The sequence below is a fragment of the Balaenoptera physalus genome (genome assembly GCF_965194825.1).
Source record: "Balaenoptera physalus genome assembly, chromosome: 7".
NCBI lineage: Eukaryota > Metazoa > Chordata > Mammalia > Artiodactyla > Balaenopteridae > Balaenoptera > Balaenoptera physalus.
In genome coordinates, this window is record NC_138886.1 from 5,901,676 (window position 1) to 5,920,795 (window position 19,120).

Sequence of the window (19,120 nt, forward strand, 5' to 3'; positions counted from 1 at the left end):
TTCACGTTGCTGCAGCTGTGCAGCCTGGCCCTGCTGCGGGGCAGTGAGGCCCATACGACATGCAACGTCCCCTGACCCGCTCCTCTTGCTTCCCTCCCTTCCCCCTCCCCCGGGGCTGCTCTGGCTGGGGAAAGGAGGGAAGTTGGAGCCTGACTGAAGGGACCAAATTCATCCCACCAGCCTGGGGGGTCGGGGACAAGTCCCCAACACAAGCTACCGCTCAGCTGTGGAGCCAGCCAGGGCCCTGCCTCTGCCGACAGCAGCCTAATTGGGGTGGAGGTGTGATGTAGATGGAGAAGCCGGTGTCATTTCTGGGCTGGGAAGCTGATGCGAGCGGCGTGAGTGGGGTCCCCCAGGCCTGGAATGAGCAGGGCCTGGGCGCGGAGCACCCTCTGGCCTCATCCCAGTCCCCGGAGACCAGCCTGGGGCCCCGTCCCCAGCCCCAGCCCACCCCTGGCCTTGGCCTCTGCAGACAAAGACCCAGAAACCGGACACCCTGGCCCCCCAAGCTGCTGGGGGAACAGAGAATGGGGGTCGGGGGAGGGCCTCACGCCCACCCGCCTACAGCATCAACAGGCAGCTACTTTCCAGGGGCTTCTCTGCCGCCTGGTGTTTGGGGTCAAAACAGATCATTAGAGTTCATTACCGCTCACCTCCAGGCCACTCTCACCCCCCAAGCAGCTGCTGGCTGGTTAAAGGGACAGAGAAAGATGTTCCACTTAAAAGAAAAAAAAAATGAAACCCCTTAGGGACCCCTGTGGGCTTGGGAGGGGCACGTTTTCTGTAGCTTTAGCCCGAAGTGGCCTCAAAGGAGCTGGACCCACGCCTGCCTGTGCCGTCCAAGATGGCACCTGGGTGCCACGTGTGACCACCAAGGCCCGAATCGTAGCCGGTCCCAGCTAAGTGTAGAGCACACAGTGGGTCTCAAAGGGTTAGTACCAAAAGAACGTAAAACATCTCAATAATGTTTTTACATCGATAACATGTTGAATGGTACCATTTTGGATACATAGGGTTCAATAAACCGTAGTAAAATGATGTCACCTGTTGCTTTCCATCTTGTTTTTTGTTTTTGTTTTTTTTTTCTTACGTGGCCACTAGAAAAACTGAAATCACCCTTGGGCCTTGTGTTCGTGGCATTTAGGGTATTTCTATGGCTCGGCCTTGTGCACTGGATGCCCAGAGGCCTGATCCTGCTGATTCCACCCCAGGAAAGAATCCAAGACCCCGGGGGTCAGGGCTCAGGCAGCCGGGAGGAGGAGGGCCTTAGCTGGGTGGCCCCCACTGGCGCCGAGAGGGCTGTGAGCAGCCCAGATATTGGCCAACCGTGTCTCAGAATGGTTCCAATCTGCAGCCGGGAAGCCAGACCCGGCATTGCGAGGACCCTGGCGGACGGGCCGCCTCATCTTTCCGTCCAGTGCCTGACCCACCCAGGCACCTGGGCGGTGTCTTGGGAAGGACAAATGGTCAGGGACAGAGTGTTGTCCCCCTGCGGTTGGCGTGAGTGAAGGGAGCTCTCCATGGGAAAGAAGGGCGCCACCCACCACAAGGTCCCTGTCTGGAGAACCTCCCAGAACCCCATGCCCCACACCCCCAGGGGCCTCAGCCCCCAGCGCCCACCCTCTAGGGGGAGGAGCAACGTCTTACCTTAATCTGGGGGGCCAGCGAGTAGCAGGTGAGCTCAAACCGGATCTGGTCGTTCCCCTGAAACGTGGAACGGGATGGTCAGGAGCCACAGGACAGGGACCAGTTGCGGGGTGGCGGGGGGCAATGCCACGTGACCTTCAACGATGCACCCGAGGGCCACTCAGGGCGGACCCCCGGGGTGGTTCCCTTCTCCGCATGTGCTCACCTCCCACCTCACAGCCTTCTGAGGTGGGTCCTACGAGCCTGTTTGAAAGATGAAGACTGGAGAGGGCTTTCTGCTCTGGACTTGAACCCAGGACTCCCCGAGTACACAGCTGAGCTGTGCGGGCACTCAGGTGTGCAGGACGTGTGTCTATGCGTCCGCAAGATGCCCACGTGCCCGCTGTGTGCTGAGCTGTGATGGTCATGACCTTGTGCGCACTGGCGTGTGAGGGGGCGTGTGCACAGATCATCACGTGTGTCTGCACTTCAGGGGGTGCACACACATGCAGGCCCGGAGGCCTGGCCCCGCTGAGACTCCAGGCAGCCCCCGAGCTGCCCACACGTCAGCCTCTTCCTGAGGGCCTCCCAACTGCCCCACTCCCATGGTTCCACGGTGTTTTGTCCAGAAAACCGGGAATCCTGTCTCCTCTGGGAGCCTCAGTTTCCCTGTCTAGACAGTGGCTGGCTGGGGGAGGGGTGGATCCAGGTGACCACCGAGGGCTCCTCAGCACCTCTGCACAGAGAGGGGAACAGGCCCAGAGGTAGCAGGGACAAGTCCAAGGGCACGGAGCCTGGCCCAAGCCTCAGGCACTGGGCCCCCACGGCCCCCACCAGCCTTGGGCAGGCGGCCCTGCCTCCCTGTGCCTGCGTCCTGTCCTCAGAGACAATGGCTGCCAGCCGCCTGCCCGCTTCCCATCAGCTCGGCAGCCTGGAGGGAGGCTTAAGCGCTGTGGAAATAACAGAGGGACCTCTCGCCTACTGTGAAAACTGCACAGGTGCAGCGAGGCAGCGGCGGGAATAACATGTTATTTTCCAGAGTCTTGTCAGGCAACGCGGAAATACAGGTTTCAGCCCCTCTGCTCGGAGCCAGGAGCTAAGGGGCCAAGGCCGCTCCTCTCTTGGTATCTCCCGGGGCCACAAGCTGTGCCGGACCAGCCACCCCACTCACCCTCCATCCCATCCCTTCAGTGAGTGCCTACCATGCGCTGGTTGTCACACGGGAGAGCCACCTGGCACCAGTGGGATTTTTAACCCTGTTTTACAGATGAGGCAATTCAGGCTCAGAGAGGTGGAGTCACTTGCCCAGGGACACACAGCCAGCAGGCACCACTCCCATCCTAATAGCTCACAGTCAGGTTACGGGTCTGAGCTCCACACATAACTCATTGAACCCTTACAGCAGCCCCTGAGGTGGGTTCTATTATTATCCCCATCTCACGGATGGGGAAACAGAGGCACAGGCGGTAATACTTGCCCAAGGGCCAGTGACCAGCACAGTTCCTGGAGCAATGGTGTCTACAATAAAAAGCAGACTTATTTTAGATTCGTAAAGCATATGGTCTACTGTTGCATATCCTGGTGATTTTTTTCTCCAGGGCTTCAAGTTTCCCCCAGCACAATGGCAGCTTGTGCCTCCTTGGACGGGCATACCGGGCTGGGGTCTGCCATCAGGATCGCCATGGGGACACCCATCTGTTCCCGAGCCAGAGACCCTAGCAGAAGCCAAACAGGCTCCCCAGGTTGAAACTCTGTCCCAGACAAGAGCCAAGGCCTGTCCGGTCCTTCCCTCCCTGACCCCAGGAGCCCCAGCCCCAGGGTGGCCCTGTCAGGTTCCCCGGGGGCCGGGGAGGAGGTGTAGCAGGTCCCACACACCCCGTGTGTGTTCACGTGCTGATATACATGTGTAAGTGCGGGTGCCGCACCCTCGGGGGCTCTCCCATCTGCTCCTGGCCTCGCCATACAGATGGTGCCATTTACAAAACCCCTGCTGCCCACACCCCTTCCCGAGTCTCAGGCTCCTATTTCCAGGCCCCTCTTCCAAAACAGGGGGGAGGAAGGGGGCCCTCGAAGGGCCATCCCAGCTTCTGTGCAGCTCTCTGGTGGGGAGGATTCAGGGTCTCCGAGGGGTGTGAAGGGGTGGACCCCAGCTCTCTCTGCACCAGGTGCCGCCTGGGCTGGGCCCTGGGTGAGAAGCTGCCTCTGGCCTCCAGGCCTTTGCACAAGCTGTTCCTGCGGCCCGGGATGCCCTTCCTCCTTGGCGTCACTGGCTAACTCTTGCTCCCCTGGATGTCTCAGGATCACTGTTACCCCCTGCTGGGTCAGAGCTCCCAAGTCCCCTGTATGGGTGTCCTAGTGTGTGGAGGACAGCCAGGGATGGGTAGGTATTCAGTGGGGGGTTCAGTGAGCCAATGCATGAAGGCGACATCGGCGGGGCTGGAACAAGGGCCTGGAGGCCCTGGGTCTCTCCATTGCCCGACTTGGGAGCCAGAAGCTGGGAGAGGCTGGGGGCTCAGGACGGTGCATGCTAGAATCTCCCCATCTGGGGAAGCCCCCCTGCAGTCTGCTTACACCCAGCTCTTTCTCTTCACTGTGAACCCCTTGCAGAAAGTTCGGCCAACTGTCCTGCCCAGATCTGCCTCTGGGTGCCAGCCTCCTGCAGGCCACACTCACTCACTCTGGATACCCATCTCCTGACGTGTGAAGTCACTGATGCGCCCCACCCCCAGCCCCCCTCCCCCCCGAGCCAAGCAGACCACCAGCCCCTGCAGGTAGCTGGCCCCTCCCTCCCCACCACCCCCTGCCTCAAGCCTGGCATCCCTCTGGGCCCCACTCCAGGCCCTCCTGCCCCTCCTCACTCACACCCCCCTCTTCTAGGAAACTGTCTGCAGAGGCTGTTGGGGGCTTCCCCAAGTCCTATTAAATAAGGGGAAACTGAGGCACAGGAGTGCGCCTTTCCCATCAACCCCCAGAAGAGATGGGAGGTTTTGGGGTGGGGGGGCACCGGGCCCCACCATCCCCTGTGGCCTTCCCGCTGCTGGTCTCGGAGGCCCCCCAGTGCTGTTTCAAGTCTGACTGTCCCTATTGTGGACACTGAGCATGAACTGCAGGGACGTCCCTGAATCTCAAAAGGCTACAGAACCGCCGCAGAGGGTGTTCTTCTCAGAACCGAAGCCCCGAAGAACCAGAGTGGGAAACAGGACCCTGCATGGCCAGGGCCTCCTCCAGCCGCTTCCCTGCAGGGTCAGCCTCGGGAGGCCTCAAACCCAAACCTCTGGTGCCTTCTTGTGGCCAAATGGAGCAGCGCACACAGCCGCTGGCAGCTATTCCCAGCTGCATGTGAGCTAGTCTAGTGCGGGGTTGGGGGGGGGGTCTCTCCCTGGACCCCAAGAGCCTCCCAGGCCAGGGGCAGACGCACCACACACACATTCACTCCACTAGCCCTGAAAGCCACCCTTCCTCAGTCCTGATGGTAGTTCTGGAGGGACCTTCTCCAGGCAGGAGCCCTTCCATAATCCTCACTTCCTGGCCTCAGCTTGAATACCTCCTGGAACAGGGATCTCACTGCCCAGCTCATTTCATCACGGACAGGTGAGATGTCTCAGAGGTTCATTCTGCACTGATGTTTGTTCTCCAAGCCCCAGTACAGGTCTGATGATCGTGTGATCAGGGCACTTCCCTCTCATTGAGTGTTTACGACGTGCCAGGTCTATGCTGAGCTCTTTATTGGAATGATCCTACTCACTGCTCCCAACTGCCCCATGAGCGGGTTCTATTTTATTCCCATTTTACAGATAAGGAAACTGAGACTCATGGGGTGAAGTCACAAAGTGTGAAAGCAGGGGAGCCAGGATCTGAACCCAGCTGTACTGGCCCCAAAGTCCCAAGTCCTGAACCTCTGGGTTCTTCTGTACTCTCTCGTACCGCCCGAGTGGAAGGCGGCATGCAGGTCTCTGCCCAAACGGCCCGGTCCACCCATTGCTCCGCCTATGATTCCCACCACCCCGCTCAAAATGTGCTCACGACTAGGGTGTTAGTGAAAACTGGGGCCACGTTCACCAGTCCCCTTCTTTTACAGGAGCCCATGGTTTCAGTCCAGAACAATCCCCTACATACCATGGGGGTTGGGGAGGGTCACTGGCCACCCCCGTCCAGCCTGGGGGTTTGACGCCAAACCCCGCAGCGTGGCCCCGGCCCAGCCCTGGCCCTGCTGCTTCTCCCAAGGCTACAGCTCCCACTACATGTTCAGGACCCTCGTCTCCAGGCTTTAGCTCAGGCTGTTCCCTCCGCCTGGCACTCTCTTCCTGTACCCATTCCTCCTCCCTCAGGGCCGTGCTCTGCAGGACAGCCTTCCCTCGGCCCCTGCCTGCTGCCCCCAGGCTCCCCCTCGGCTCCCCTGGCACCGACCCCACGGCCACCCTCTCCTGCATCCATTCTCTCCCTCGCTAGGACACAGGTCCCCTGAGGGCAGGAAAAAGGGCCCGCGAAGTTCAACACTGTTCCGGTGTCCAGCACACACTCAGCCCTGTACAGACGCCAGTACAAGCTGGTTGACCGAGCACCAAGAAAATGAGTGAGCTTCCAAAGACAACACTACCACCTGGTGGGGCGACTGTCTGCAAGGCCACCCCCAAATCACACCTCCTCCGTCACAGTCTGAGCTGTGAGTGTCCCTACGTCACCCTGAGCCAGGGCCCGCTCCCCCACTCCCGACTGCGTCGACCAGCCTTGCGGGGGGGCGGGCCTGGGTCAGGTCAGGACACGCGTGCTGAGAGGTTAGGCCCCCTTCCCACCCATCTGGAGCAAGCCGTTGGCGGCGTGTCCGCTAACTGCGAGCTCATGACTCCAGAGTAACACTGCCTACAGTCGCCTACATCGTTAGGAATCTTGTTTCTTGAGCCCTGCCACCTGCGGGACAGGGGCTGAGGGCTTTCCTGCCTTCTACCCCCAGGGTCGTCCTTCAGTCTGCACTCCTGCACACAAGGGCCAGAAGTAGCGGGTGTTATGGGTTGAACTGTGTCTCCCACAAAAGATAAGTTGAAGCTCTAACCACCCCTCCCCCCAATACTTCAGAATGTGACCTTGTTTGGAGATAGAGCCTTTACGGAAGTAATCAAGTTAAGATGAGGTCATTAGGGCAGGCCCTAATCCAGTGTGACCGGTGTCCTGATAAAAAGGAGAAATTTGGACACAGAACCAGACACGTGCAGAGGGCAGGCGATGTGAAGATGCCCCAAGGAGATGGCCACGTGAAGATGGAGGCCTGGAGTGATGCACCCACAAGCCAAGGACACCTGAGCTACCCGAAGCCAGGGGAGAGCCCGGAAGCGGCCCTTCCCTAGCGCCTTCAGGGGGAGCATGGCAGCCAACACCTTGATTTTGGACTTCCGAAACCTCCAGAACTGTGAGAGAATCCATTCCTGGTGTTTACGCCACCCAGTCTGTGGTGCTGTTGCCCCGGGAGACTAAGACAAGGCCTCATCCCCATTTTGCAAGTGAAGAAGCTGAGCTCAGGAAGGGCAAGGGCCTCGCCCAAGGCCACACAGCTGGGATTCAAGCCCGTTGCTACCTCGTGGTCTCTGACCCTGCCTACTGCATTGCACGGAGACTCCCACGGTGACCTTGGTCCCTGCGCCTCAGCAGCAAGTTTGCAAAACGGGGTGACACTGCTCAAACCGCATGTGGAACAGGCACACGGGACTCACACCTCGGGGTACAGGGCAGAGCCGTCCCTAACTCGCTACTAAAAACATTCCTCTTATTCAGACTGGACAGGCCAGTCCGTCCACTGCATACCTGACTGTGCTGGGGAAAACGTACAACTGCTTGAGGACCGTCCATTGCCTGGCTGCCTGTGTGCCCCTCGCAGGCCCCCTGCCTCCTTCTCCGTCCCCAGCCATCCATCCTGGCCTCACCTTTCCTGTGGCGCCGTGTGACACGTACTTGGCTCCCTCCTGCTGGGCGATCTCCACCTGTTTGCGGGCAATGCAGGGCCTGGCGAGAGAGGTACCCAGGAGGTAGCGGTCCTCGTACAGCGCGCTGGACTGGATGGCGGGCCAGACGAACTCCTCCACAAACTCCTTGCTGACGTCCTCGATGAACACCTATGGGGAGAGGAGCCCATGAGAGGGAGCCTCGGCAGGGAGGGGATGCAGTCAGAAAGCAGAGTCCCAGGGGCCTCAAGTGGCCTGCATCTAAGGCAGACGCTGTTAATGGATCCCAGGGCAAGCTGTACCTCCACTTTTCCCTCTGCATCTGTAGTAGACATCATAAATCAATCCAGCATACAGCGCAGTTACTCTCCCTCCTGCATTCATGGCAGACATTACTAATCGATCCTGATATACCACCCAGGTGAAACTGGATGTGGTCCTTAAATCCCTCCCAACATAGCATTCTGGGCCTGAGATGAAACAAGATCTAAATCCAAGATCTAAATCTAGATGTAATCCACAAAAGCCAGGGATTATTTTGTCCCGCAGGTGGCAGCTGGCAATATCTGGAGGTATTTTTGGTTGTCATAACTGATGGGCTGTGGGGGTCATTCTGGCCTCTAGAGGATAAAGGCCAGTGATGCTGCGAAACATCCTACAATACACACGACAGCCAGCCACATGTTAATAGTGTCGAGGTTGAGAAACCCTGATCTAGAGGAATTATTCTCAAAATGTAGACCCCTAGAGTTCCCCAGACCCTTTCAGGGAGACTGAAAACATTTTTTATGATACTCAGTTGATATTTGCCTTTTTCACTCTGTTCACATTCACATTGAATATGCAAAAGTGATGATGGGGGAAGGGGCTGGCACTTAGCACAAATCAGGGCAGAGGCACCACACTCCCCAGAGACATGGTGTTCCTCACGCCTTGCTCTCACAGTGCAGATTTCTCTTAAGAGTGGTCTTGAAAATGCAGTAAAAAATGATTAACTTTTGTTACATCTCGACTTGAGTACAAAATGTGAAATATACACGAAGCATATCTGCTGCATTCACAAGTGAATTATTAGCTCAACTAGCCCCTTTTCTCATAGAACATTGTTCTTGAACAAAGGACCGACAGACAAGTCAGGGTCAATGCAGACTTGGGTTTTTGGCCAACATTTTCATAAGAATGAAGTGACCCTATCGCTTCAAGGAAAACTGAGAATTTGTTGCCAATGATAAAACTCAAGCTTTCCAGTAAAAGTTAGAATTATGGAAAACTTGTATCTGACACCATGAACTTGACAGCTTCCTAATACTTCTGATGTGAGTTTTATTGCGTTTTATGGTGCTTCGCAGATATTGCGTTTCTTTTGTACTGTTAGCCTATGTGAGCAGGGACCAGGCTGGCCACGTTCACCTTACGGGCCTGCTCACCACATGATTAGCTGCTCAATCAATGCACTGATTCTGTTGAATGGATGGAAGGATGGGTGGATGGACAGAGAGCTAGGAGGGATGGACAGTTAGATGGATGAGGGATGGATGAGTGAGTGGATGTGTGGATGGACAGCGAGATAAAAGAGGGATGGGCAGGTGGATGGATGGATGAGGAAGAGACAGATGGATGGGGAGGTGGGCTGGGGAGGTGACTGGGTAGAAGAGTGGCTGGGGGAGACCAGAAGATGATGCCCTTTGCACACCAAAAGCAGAAGGAATTGACCTTATACTTCTGGAAGCAAGAGGACCCGTTGGAAGGCGTGGAGGAGACAAGGAGCTTTGGGACAGGACCCCCCACCCCCAGCTGCCTCCACCAGGTCAAATCCCATTTCCAGCCCCAAACCCTGCCTCCCGCTTGGTACCTTTTTAGCCCCAAGCTTCAGCGCCTTCTTCCTGGCTTCCTCAAACTCTTCCTTCTGGCCGACGTTGGCCTGAGCAGCAGAAGCAGAGAGGACCCATCAACCCAGGGGCAGAAAGAAGAGCTGAGAAGAATGTCCCCCCCCCACCCCGGCCCCTCCCCTCCCCTCCCCTCCCTTGGGGTGAGCCCTGGGCAAGTGCGTTTCACACACAACAGCCCTCAGATGGTGGTGGTTTCGACTGGATCGCTGAGGTCAAAGTAGGAAGGAGAAAGGGCGTGAACCAGGGTCTGCAGAAGCTGTAACACTCTCCAGAGCTAATACTTGGTTGAAGGACGGGCCGAGCCTGGCCCTGTGCACCCAGGCTGCTAGGTTGCAACATTTGCTGTCACTGCCTTGAAGGTCTAAGGCTTCCCTTGAACCCGTCTAACTCTTCCCCCAATTCCCCCAAAGTCGGTACAAAGGTTGGATAGTCAGCTGCTGCCCGACTCAGCTCACTTCCCCAGCCAAGTGCGGCAACTTGACTGTCCCAGGGCGCCTGAGCCGGCTTGAGGCTGAGGCCTGGGCTCTGGGCACCCAGCTGTCCCCCTGCTGGAGCCCAGCCTCCGGTTCCGACAGCCCCATCTAGACACGGGCATTTTTTTCTGCTGGCTGCACTCTGGCCTCCTGCCTAGACGTTGGCCCTGGCTTCTGCTCAACAGACTCTGGAATCTTCCCAGAGTCCAGCTGCAGGTGCTTTTCTGAGGTCACTCAGCTTTTAAATCCGCCTGGGGGGAGCCCGGGATCTGGACGGCCCACCGCTGCTGCTGATGACGGCGTGCACACACCCCAGGCTCTCTGCATCCGCTCAGAGCCCTGGCTCTCTCTCAGCAGGCAACTGTGAGCCAGGCACTTCCCCTCCCCCACCTGAGGGACACGGGGTCAGCACTGTTACGGACGGTAGATTGACTTCAACTGCAAACAAACGGTTCTTGACAACAGCTGAACTTTTCCTGTCCAGAGTGCCATCCTCACTTCCTCTGCAAAGAGAACCTTCTCTCCTGGGACCTCTTTCCACAGGGATGGGTGACAGCACATCACGTCACCTGCTCACTGTAGGGACGAGCCCTCCGAGACACAGCCATACTGACAAATGCATGGTGGGCAGGGACTCAGGCCAGTCAATGAGAGTCCCCCCTGGCCCTTCTGTCAGAGCCTCTGCAGGAAGCTCTCCTTTCTCTGGGGAAACTTGGGTATGATGATGTGAGCCTTGCCTGCCCTGTGGAGAGGCCAAGAATGAAGCCAAGCAGAGATGGAGGCAGATCTGGATAAGCACCTGGATCCAGCCTTGCCTGAAGCCATTATACCCCTGGCCTTCTCAGTTACATGAAGAACTGTATTATTTTGGTTTTCTTTTTTGTTTATTTTTGGTTTTGTTTGGCTTAAGCTGGGTTTCTAGAATTTGTGCAGTCATATGGACAAAGATTCAGAGGGTATGTCCAGGTTTATCAGAAGTTGAGCTGGTTTAATTAGGGATGTCTGCTATGGACCCTGGATGGGGGATGGCATCATACATAACCTATGGCCCGTGACCTATTTGCTTTCCCAGAATTAGGTGATCGCCAAGGGCCCGTCTAGTTTAGCCAGTGTAGGACCCTACACTCTTTGCTGAATTATTGAGCGCTTTGGGAAAGGGGAAGATTGTATGCCTTCCCGTGGCCTTCAGCAGATCCAAGCCCTTGGTCCCTCTCCAGGCAGGCTGGCCCAGCAGCTCTGCCAGGCGCACTCCTGTGCCCCCCGTCCAGTTACTCGCATGGAGACTTGGCCTCCTCCGTGACCTGGGGGGGCATCTCAGACCCGGGGGACTTCCAAGGTGTTCACTCGACAGATGAAGAGAAAGAGGCAGTAAGTGAGAAGCATTTTCCTACAGTTCAAGACAGGCTTAGAGAGGGGGAGGTGGGCTTGGATGAGCGACAATGGGCAGGTGGGCAGGCTGCGTGGACAGCAAGGCCGACAGTAGAAAGACACACATGCCAGGCGCCCCCTCACCAGGTAGGCAATGACGTCATAGCCCTGCTCCTTCAGCCACACGAGGATGCAGGAGGTGTCCAGGCCCCCGCTGTAGGCCAGAACCACGGAGCCTTTGCCGGACATCTCGTCTGGAGGGAGGAGACGAGGAAGAATGTGAGTGACCCAGAGCCAGCCCTGCCCCCTCCCCGTCTGCCAGCCCCTCCCGACAGCTCCCTTCTGGCCTGTCCCCCAGCCCCGACCTCGGCCTTGGGCAGTCTTATCCCCTGGACAGGCCGCCACCGTGAGGTGTGAAACAGGATGTTCGTCTGTCATCAGGACCAGCTGAGCTGCTCCTTCCTGCAGCCTCACGCCTTCCACCCCCGACACCCTCTCAGGGGACCCACACACACCACGCTGGCGCCTGGCAGGTGGAGGCATGTCTTAGAGCCAGTTCCCCACCAGCTAGAGAAGACGACAGGGTCAAGGTCAAGACACGAAGGGTGCACAGCATCAGGAGACTTGGGAGAGGCCGTGGCCCTGAGGCTCGGGCAGCCCACACATCTCCAGTCAGAACTGCTCCTTGCTAGGCTGGGCCAGTGTGAGTGAGGCATGGCCCTGGGGGCCTCATATAGATCACCCTGCACCCCGATTATGACCGCATGAGGTAGGAGCTGTCATGCATGTCGGGGCAGCAGAGACTGGGGCTCAGAGAGGTCAGTGGCCAGCTCGAGGTCACAGAGCATGTGTCTGTGTCTGTCTGGCTCCAGAACCTGGGCTCTTCCCAGCATGCAGGGCTGCCTGCCAGCTTTACAGGGAATAGGATGCCCCCCTGGACCTCTCCCACCTGGGCCCCAGTGAACCTTCACACAGTGGGACTTTAGGCTCTTTTTAAAAGCAAGTACCTCTGAGAGGGGAAACACAAGAGACCCCAAACACCTCAATGAACTCAGCTCCAAAATGATTAGTTGGGAGGAGCTCAGAGACCAACTTCCCTATGTGCAGAGGGGGAAACTGAGGCCCAGAGGAGGAAGGTAACCAGGACGTACAGATGGTAGATATGTCCTTCTGCAGCAGGACAGATGTGTCCCACGCTATCCCTCCCTCTCTTCAGCTACACTGACGCTTCCAGAAGGCACCAGGGCCTCCTCACTCCTTGCCTTTGCAGCCACTGTTCCTTCTGCCCAGAAGGCTCTCCCTGAACCCTCGGGCTGCATCAGGCCCTGCCTCCCCCCCCACTCTCCACATGGCCCTGAGAGAAGATGCTGTTATGTGCCCTCTTTGCTGAAGAGGAGACCGAGGGTCAGAGAGGCGAGGTCACTTGCTTGAGGTCCTATGGTCAGCAGGTGGCGGGGCCAGATTTGGATCCAGTCCCTCTGTCTCCAGCCTCCATGGACATGGCCCCAGCCTCCTGCATTGCCTGGGTGTGTGCTTGTGTCTGGTGGGAGCATTTGCACTGGAGACTGACCGAAGTCAGGGTCCTTAATAGAATCTATTGGGAAAGGCTGTGGGCATCACTGCACAGATTCACGTGGGCCTCATCCAGAAGGGCCTCTCCCCAAGGACGCAGGCTCCTGTATACTGAAGGCTTCTCGTGTGCCTGGAGGTTTAGAGGCAAAGTGGTCACCCAGCCCTTTGCAGTAGAACCCAGCCCAACCGAGGGACAAGAACACATCCTATGTGCTGTCCCCGGCATCTCACCAGGCCACCTGCCAGCCAGTCCCAGGGCTCACATGTCTTTACTGCCCTTTGGACTTGGAAGGGGAAACACCTCATGGAACAGTGAGGTTGGGGGTGGTTCTGAGGGACGGATGTCCACAATTCCCCCCTTCAGTGGGCATTCGGCCACCTGCCAGGCTGTCCCAGGCCAGCCGGGGCCAGCAGACATGCCCATGGCAACCGCAGCCAGGGCAACAGGCCATCCAGGATGGAGGGGAGGAGGTGGGAGGGAGGCAGGAAGGACTCAAGGTAGGAAGTGCCTGGGGCTGAAGGTGTGGGTTGCGGCTTCCAGAATCTGTCTTGATGGCTCAGTGAACCACCCTGCAAATGCAAGGGCCGCTCGGCTGCCTGGCACAGCAGCTGGGTGACACCAGAGGCCGTGAACCCAGCCTACCCAGCCCCTGGACTCCCGTTTGGGCAGCCTCGCTGGGTGCGGAGACTCAGGAGCCCCAGAGCCCCGTCCAGCGCCCTGCTGCAGTGTGCGCGCTCCCAGCCGTGTGTTCGTGTGCGAAGGGGCTGGTGGTGTGGTCGGGTGCGGGGTGTAACGTTGCATATTTGTGAAGCTCTATTGAGATATAATCGACACGCAATGAACTGCATATATCTAAAGCGTACAATTTAGTAAGTTTCGGCATGTGTCTACAGCCAGGAAATCATCACCACAATCAAGATAATGAAGGTACCCATTATAAGCTGAGTCCTCCATTTGTGTGATCCCCAGTTTAGAGACAGGGAAACTGAGGCTCAGGTTAAGGAACTTGCTCAAGGCCTTGCTTGGCTGGTGAGTGGCAGAGCCAGGATTCAAACCCAGATCAGCTAGACTCATAAGTACAAGGCTTCCCCTCTCTGGGAGGTGCAAGGAAGGGGATCCCTGGGACAAGGTGTGGTCTGGGAAGCCACAGGTGGCTCAGACACCCTGGAGTGACAGGGAGAGATGATGCGGGCCCAAGAGTCACCCCTGCTATGCCACCTCCCAATGGCCCTGGAGCCAGAGGGTGGGCACTGGAGTGGGGGAGGGGCAGCTCCATGGAAACAGACCTCCGGGGCCTGCCCTGTTCTGTCTCAGTGATCCCCCTGAGCCTGATGCGTGGCCCATCACAGCACAGTCACATCTATTCTAACTGCCCCCGCTGCCCACTGTGAGCTCTGTGGGGACAGGACCATCTCTCAGTGCCTGGCACATGGCAGGCACTCAGAGCAAGGCTGCTGATTCTGTGACCTGGAGGTCAGTTCCTCACCTATAAAAAGAGAGGGTTACAATCCCCTCCAAGTCTGGAATCCCATGCACGTTCTCATCCGTAAACTTGTGAGCCCCTCCTGCTTGCCAGGCCATGTGCATGCACGGCTACAGAGGGCCTCAGCCTCTGGGTCTGAGACACGTGATGGAATGGGTGCACCCAGGAGAATGTGCCTGAGTGCAGGGGTGTGTGTGTGTGTGTGTGTGTGTGTGTGTGTGTGTGTGTGTGTGTGTGTGTGTGTGTGTGTGTGTGTGTGTGTGCGCGTGCACATGTGTGCCTGCATTTCTTGGGGAGAATGTACCTGAGACTGCATGCATTCACCTGTGTCTGCACACACACACACACACACACACACACACACACACACACACGTGTGTGGGGGGGGTGGGGGGGGGGTGGCGTTTGAGTCTGCGTGTGCATGTCCAGAGATTAGCTGGGCAGGTGGGCTGAGACAACAATATAATCTGACACTGGCATTGCTCCGCCCTTCCTGGCGAAGCTCCCTCCTCCCTCAGCCAGTGAGGTCCCTGCCAGTGAGGTCCCGGCAGACTATGTGGGGCAGAAACTAAAGGAAGCTGAGGCCTCAATTTGGGGGAGAGGGAGGGACAATGGAAGAGACTAGGGGCAGAGCACAGTGGCTGGGTCCTCCAGACCTGGGTTCAAGCAGCTTAAGCTGCTCACCTGCAAAACGGGAGCAAGAAAAGCCCATGCCTCCACAGGGCGACCGTGGATTCCGTGAGATTCCAGGAGGAGCCCAGGGCTGGGTACCACACCTGTGCCCACCAAACTCTCCTTACCACTGGGTCCTGGCTGACCTTGGGCAAGCCCCTCACTCTCTAGGCCTCAATATCGCCGTCTGCACAAGAACCTGAAAGCCCTTCTGGTTCTGACACCCCAGGACACCCCAGTTCCTGCCTGAGGACTCGGCCTCCCCCAGCCCAGGGCGGCTGGACTCCTGGGGCTCTGGGGCTCCTGAGTCTCGGCCTCCCCCAGCCCCAGCCTTGCCGCCACCTCACTCTCCACGAAGGGCGCAGGGCAGGTGCACCAGCTCCCAGGCACATGACCACTGCCAAGAACATTCATGCCCCCAGCTCCCGGGGCCAGCCCAGACATCCTGCTCCAGAAGAGGGACACCTGGGAAGGGAAGAAGAGGGCCTCATGCCAAGATGCCTGCCAGCCTGGCCTTAGTTGGCAAGGCAGGGGGCATTCTCCAGTGCCCCCGCCAGAGCCATCCGGCCAGCTCCCAGTGAATGTGCCAGGCCAGCCTGGGCAGTTGCTCAGCACTAAGAAAATTCATGCGGCTCTAAAACATCAGAGCTAGAAGGATGACAAGAGCAGTTGCTATGTTTAGTGCCACACGTGCATCATTTCAAGGCGGGAACTATTATTACCGCCTATTTACAGATGGTGAGCCCGAGGCTCAGAAAAGTTAGTGACTTGCCCAGGTCTCAAGCTGGCGGATGGCAGTGCTGGGATAGAAACCCAGGCTGACTGCAGACCACCTGTTCTTTAGTGCTCTCTGCCCTACACTCTCTGGTCTCTAGGAGACCACAGACTGTCTCCCCCTCCCATTACTTGTCTGCCAGAAGACAAAATCCTCAGCGAACCATCACCAGTCAGTATTCTATTTCTCTGTGCTGCAGCAACACGAATGTTCCCCTGGAACCCCTGCCCTCCCGTTCTAACTCAGTCGAGCTGAGTTCATTATAGTTTCCAGGCTTTTTAAATAGCCTAGCTCCACCAAGGCCATAGAATTCTCCCTGACTTAGGGGTTTGCTCATTTTAGGACTGCAACTCTTACCCTTTTGCTGCCCTCATTCGTGTCTGATAGAGCTAGGCTGCAATTCCACACTTTGACCAGGAGGTCAAAGTGTCAGGATTCAGCCTGAACATTTGTTTGCCTGACACGCTCAGCTCATTTCATCTGCGTACTTGGCGAGACACAGAGGAAGGATTTCTGCGTCTGATGAGAAAGCTGAGGGCCGTAGGGGTGCTCTAGGCTACATACTGAGCTGGCTCTCAGCTGCAAATTCCTGGGGCCTGAGATTCAAATCAGGAATGCCAGGCTCTCTTGGGGACACCAGCACTCCAGCAAACTTCCTCTGCCCAGGGTAGGGGGGGTCCTTTGGGAGTGCCTTGGCTTAGGAAGATTGGGTCTCCAGTTTCGACGAGAATGTCCTGAGGTAGGAGGTAGGAAGACTAAGTGGACCTCACCAGGCCCCAGTGACAGGCACTTAAACCCTTTCCAGAGCATTTGGTTATGGAAGAAAGCACGAGTTCATTCATTTGTTTACTATATTGAAATGCCTATGCATGCCTGGCCTATCCCAAGTCTGGGGAGGGCGTCTGCCCCACAGGAAGGAGCCAAGGCCTGGTGGATCAACTTTGCCTGAAATCAGAGCCTTAGACCTTGAATTCCAGAGGTTATCTCTCTCCACATGGATGCCCACAGGCAAGGCGGTGGCTTCAGAGGCTGTGCGCTCAGCTTTCGGATGAAGGCATCTGGCTGTCTTGGCTTGCCTCCCAGGACCCACGGGACTAAGACGAGATGGGGCATGGGAAAGTGCTTGCACAGCAGGTGAGTCTGGGTCTGGCCCCCCGCGAGTCAGGCTCCTGGGTTCCTGGGCCAGGGAAATGGTTACCAACAGAGCCAACTGATCACACAAGCCCAGGGGAGGCAGGCAGCTGATGGGGGCACCTGTGGGTACTCAGGGGGGCTCAGACTGTGCTGAGTGGGGGCCTCCCTCCACCCCATCCTGTGCCTGGCCTGGGGTCTAGGCGCTCAGCCGGAAGGATTCACCACTCATTCACGAGCACTCAGCAGAGCCAGAGTTACTTCTCAGCATAACGCACAGGTGGCTCCACTGGGACAGGACCCCCTGCCCTGGCTCTGAGCCCGGGATGGGTGGGGGGAGGGAGTGTAGAACGGAGACTCCTCCAGTTCCTATCCAGTTCTCACGCCCTTCGTGGCTGTTCCTGCCTCTACTGTCTCCCTCCCCCGCCAGAACCTAAGTCAGGAGGGCAGGGACCCCGTCTCCTGTTCCGAACGCCCAGCAGGGTAGCACCCGGTGAGTCACTCCCCAGACACAGGGAGTGAACGGACCCAGGCACCCTTCTTAACAGTATACATCCCCTTACTGTTTCCTGAGCCCTGAGCCTGTGCCAGCCATGACGAATGGAGAAACTGAGGCTTAGGACTCTGGGAGGCTGGCCCGAAGGCTCACCCAGTTGTGGACTTGTGCCTGCCTTCCGGGCTGGGGTCACCTGCCCTCTTCTGTCACCAGCCTGGGCGTGGCGGGGAGGGATCAAAGCCCAGGGCCGATTTGATCCATCCCTGGGGAAAGGACAGGTTTGCTCCTGCCCGGGATGTGCAGTCAGACCGCACTGCTCTCGGGAGGAGACGCCCCACTTCGCAGAGAGGAGCACTGAGGCGGCCGGGTCACGGGACCTCCTCAGGAAGAGCCCTGGCGGGATGGGAGAGGAGCTTCCTGCATTTCACACAGACTCTCCTTCCCTGGAGGGCGAGGCCGCCCCAGGGGCCAAAGGCAACAGGCATCAGGACGGCTGACATTTCCTGACGAGCGGTCCCTCCCCCAGGCCAGTGCCAGCCGGAAACCGGGCACCGCGGCCAGGCGAGGCCCCCGCCCCACCGGCCAGAGAACGCAGAGCCCTTCCAGAAGGCAGAGCCGCGCGACTGACGCCCCCTGCAGGGGAGGGAGCCCAGCCACACCCAAGGCACCGGGGTGGGCCGCTCGGAGCCCGGAGCGACCCGCCCGGGGGAAACTGAGGCTGGGGCTGTGGGAGGGGCCGAGAAGCCCAAGCCCCGGGGGCGCGCGAGGCGCAGCGGTGAGGCTGGACCTCTGGTTGCAAGCAGAGGAAAAGAGGCGGAGACAGAGGCCAGGGCCAGAGAGGGGCCGAGAGAATCGGGAATCCTCCCACCCTCCGGGTTCCCAAGGTCTCCATCTGTGGGGCTCGCGGCATTAGGGAAATTGGATCGGAGAAGGAAAATCCAGAAAGGACCTCGGCCCGCAAAGGCGACAAGTAACCTGACCTGCCCCTCAGACCCCCGGCCTCGCGCTCCGGGCCCCTCTCCGCGGCCCAAGGGAGCCAGGAATCCGGGCGCCAAGCGTTTGAGCAACAGGAGGCCGGGCGTCGGCCCCCTGCCCGCCCGTCCAGGTGCGAGCCCGGGGCGCGCGGTGCCCTCCGCCTCCTCGGCTCGTTCGCGGTGGGGTCCGGGCAGAGGGCGACCTAGGCCGGGGAGTGGGAAGGGGACGCCTTACCGGGAGGCAGGCGGCGGCGGCAGGCGGCGGAGCAGGGCTGGTGGCGGCGCGCATCCCGGGTTATAAGCACGGGGCAGAGGGCAGGGCCGGGGCCCGGGGACAAGTCGGAGGAAGAGCAGCAGACCCCGCCCCCGGGCCCGGCCCCCCTCGCGGAGCGGCTCGGCGCGGGGGCGTCGGGGCCAGGCCTTTCCCTCCCTCCTCGCCCCTCCCCTTTCCCTCCTTCCCTCCTGCCCACCCAGCTGCCGACACACCCTCCCGGCCGGTCCCCCGCCCTGGCCGCAGGGTCTGGCGGCTCCCCTGGGCGCGGTAGTGGCTGGAATCCTCGCGACTGACAGGGTGACAAGCCCGCCTGCCAGACTTGCCGCCTGGCCCGTGGGCAACGCTCAAGCGCTTCGCCGTGGGAGTGGAATAAAAGTCCCTCAGGCTCGTGAGTTTCATGCCCATTTTTGTCTTGTGGTGGCCTTTCTACAGACCTCAAAGCCCCTCCCTTCC

The 19,120-nt window shown here is 58.5% G+C and overlaps 1 protein-coding gene across 2 annotated transcripts in view; it reads right to left on the reverse strand.

Moving 5' to 3' along the window:
• Positions 1-18,772, reverse strand: part of ASS1 (argininosuccinate synthase 1) — a 50,204-nt gene extending 31,432 nt beyond the window's left edge. Inside the window, exons 1-5 of one of the 2 annotated variants that reach the window (XM_082468215.1) lie at positions 18,629-18,762; positions 11,434-11,543; positions 9,412-9,480; positions 7,542-7,730; positions 1,648-1,704 (exon numbers count right to left, since the gene is read on the reverse strand). In XM_082468215.1, coding sequence (XP_082324341.1) covers positions 1,648-1,704; positions 7,542-7,730; positions 9,412-9,480; positions 11,434-11,538 — 420 coding nt within the window. In that variant the 5' untranslated portion in view covers positions 11,539-11,543; positions 18,629-18,762. Of the gene's footprint in view, positions 1-1,647; positions 1,705-7,541; positions 7,731-9,411; positions 9,481-11,433; positions 11,544-18,628 lie in introns of both variants that reach the window. The other variant, XM_082468216.1, reaches the window with a different exon arrangement.
• Between the last annotated feature and the right edge of the window lie 348 nt (positions 18,773-19,120).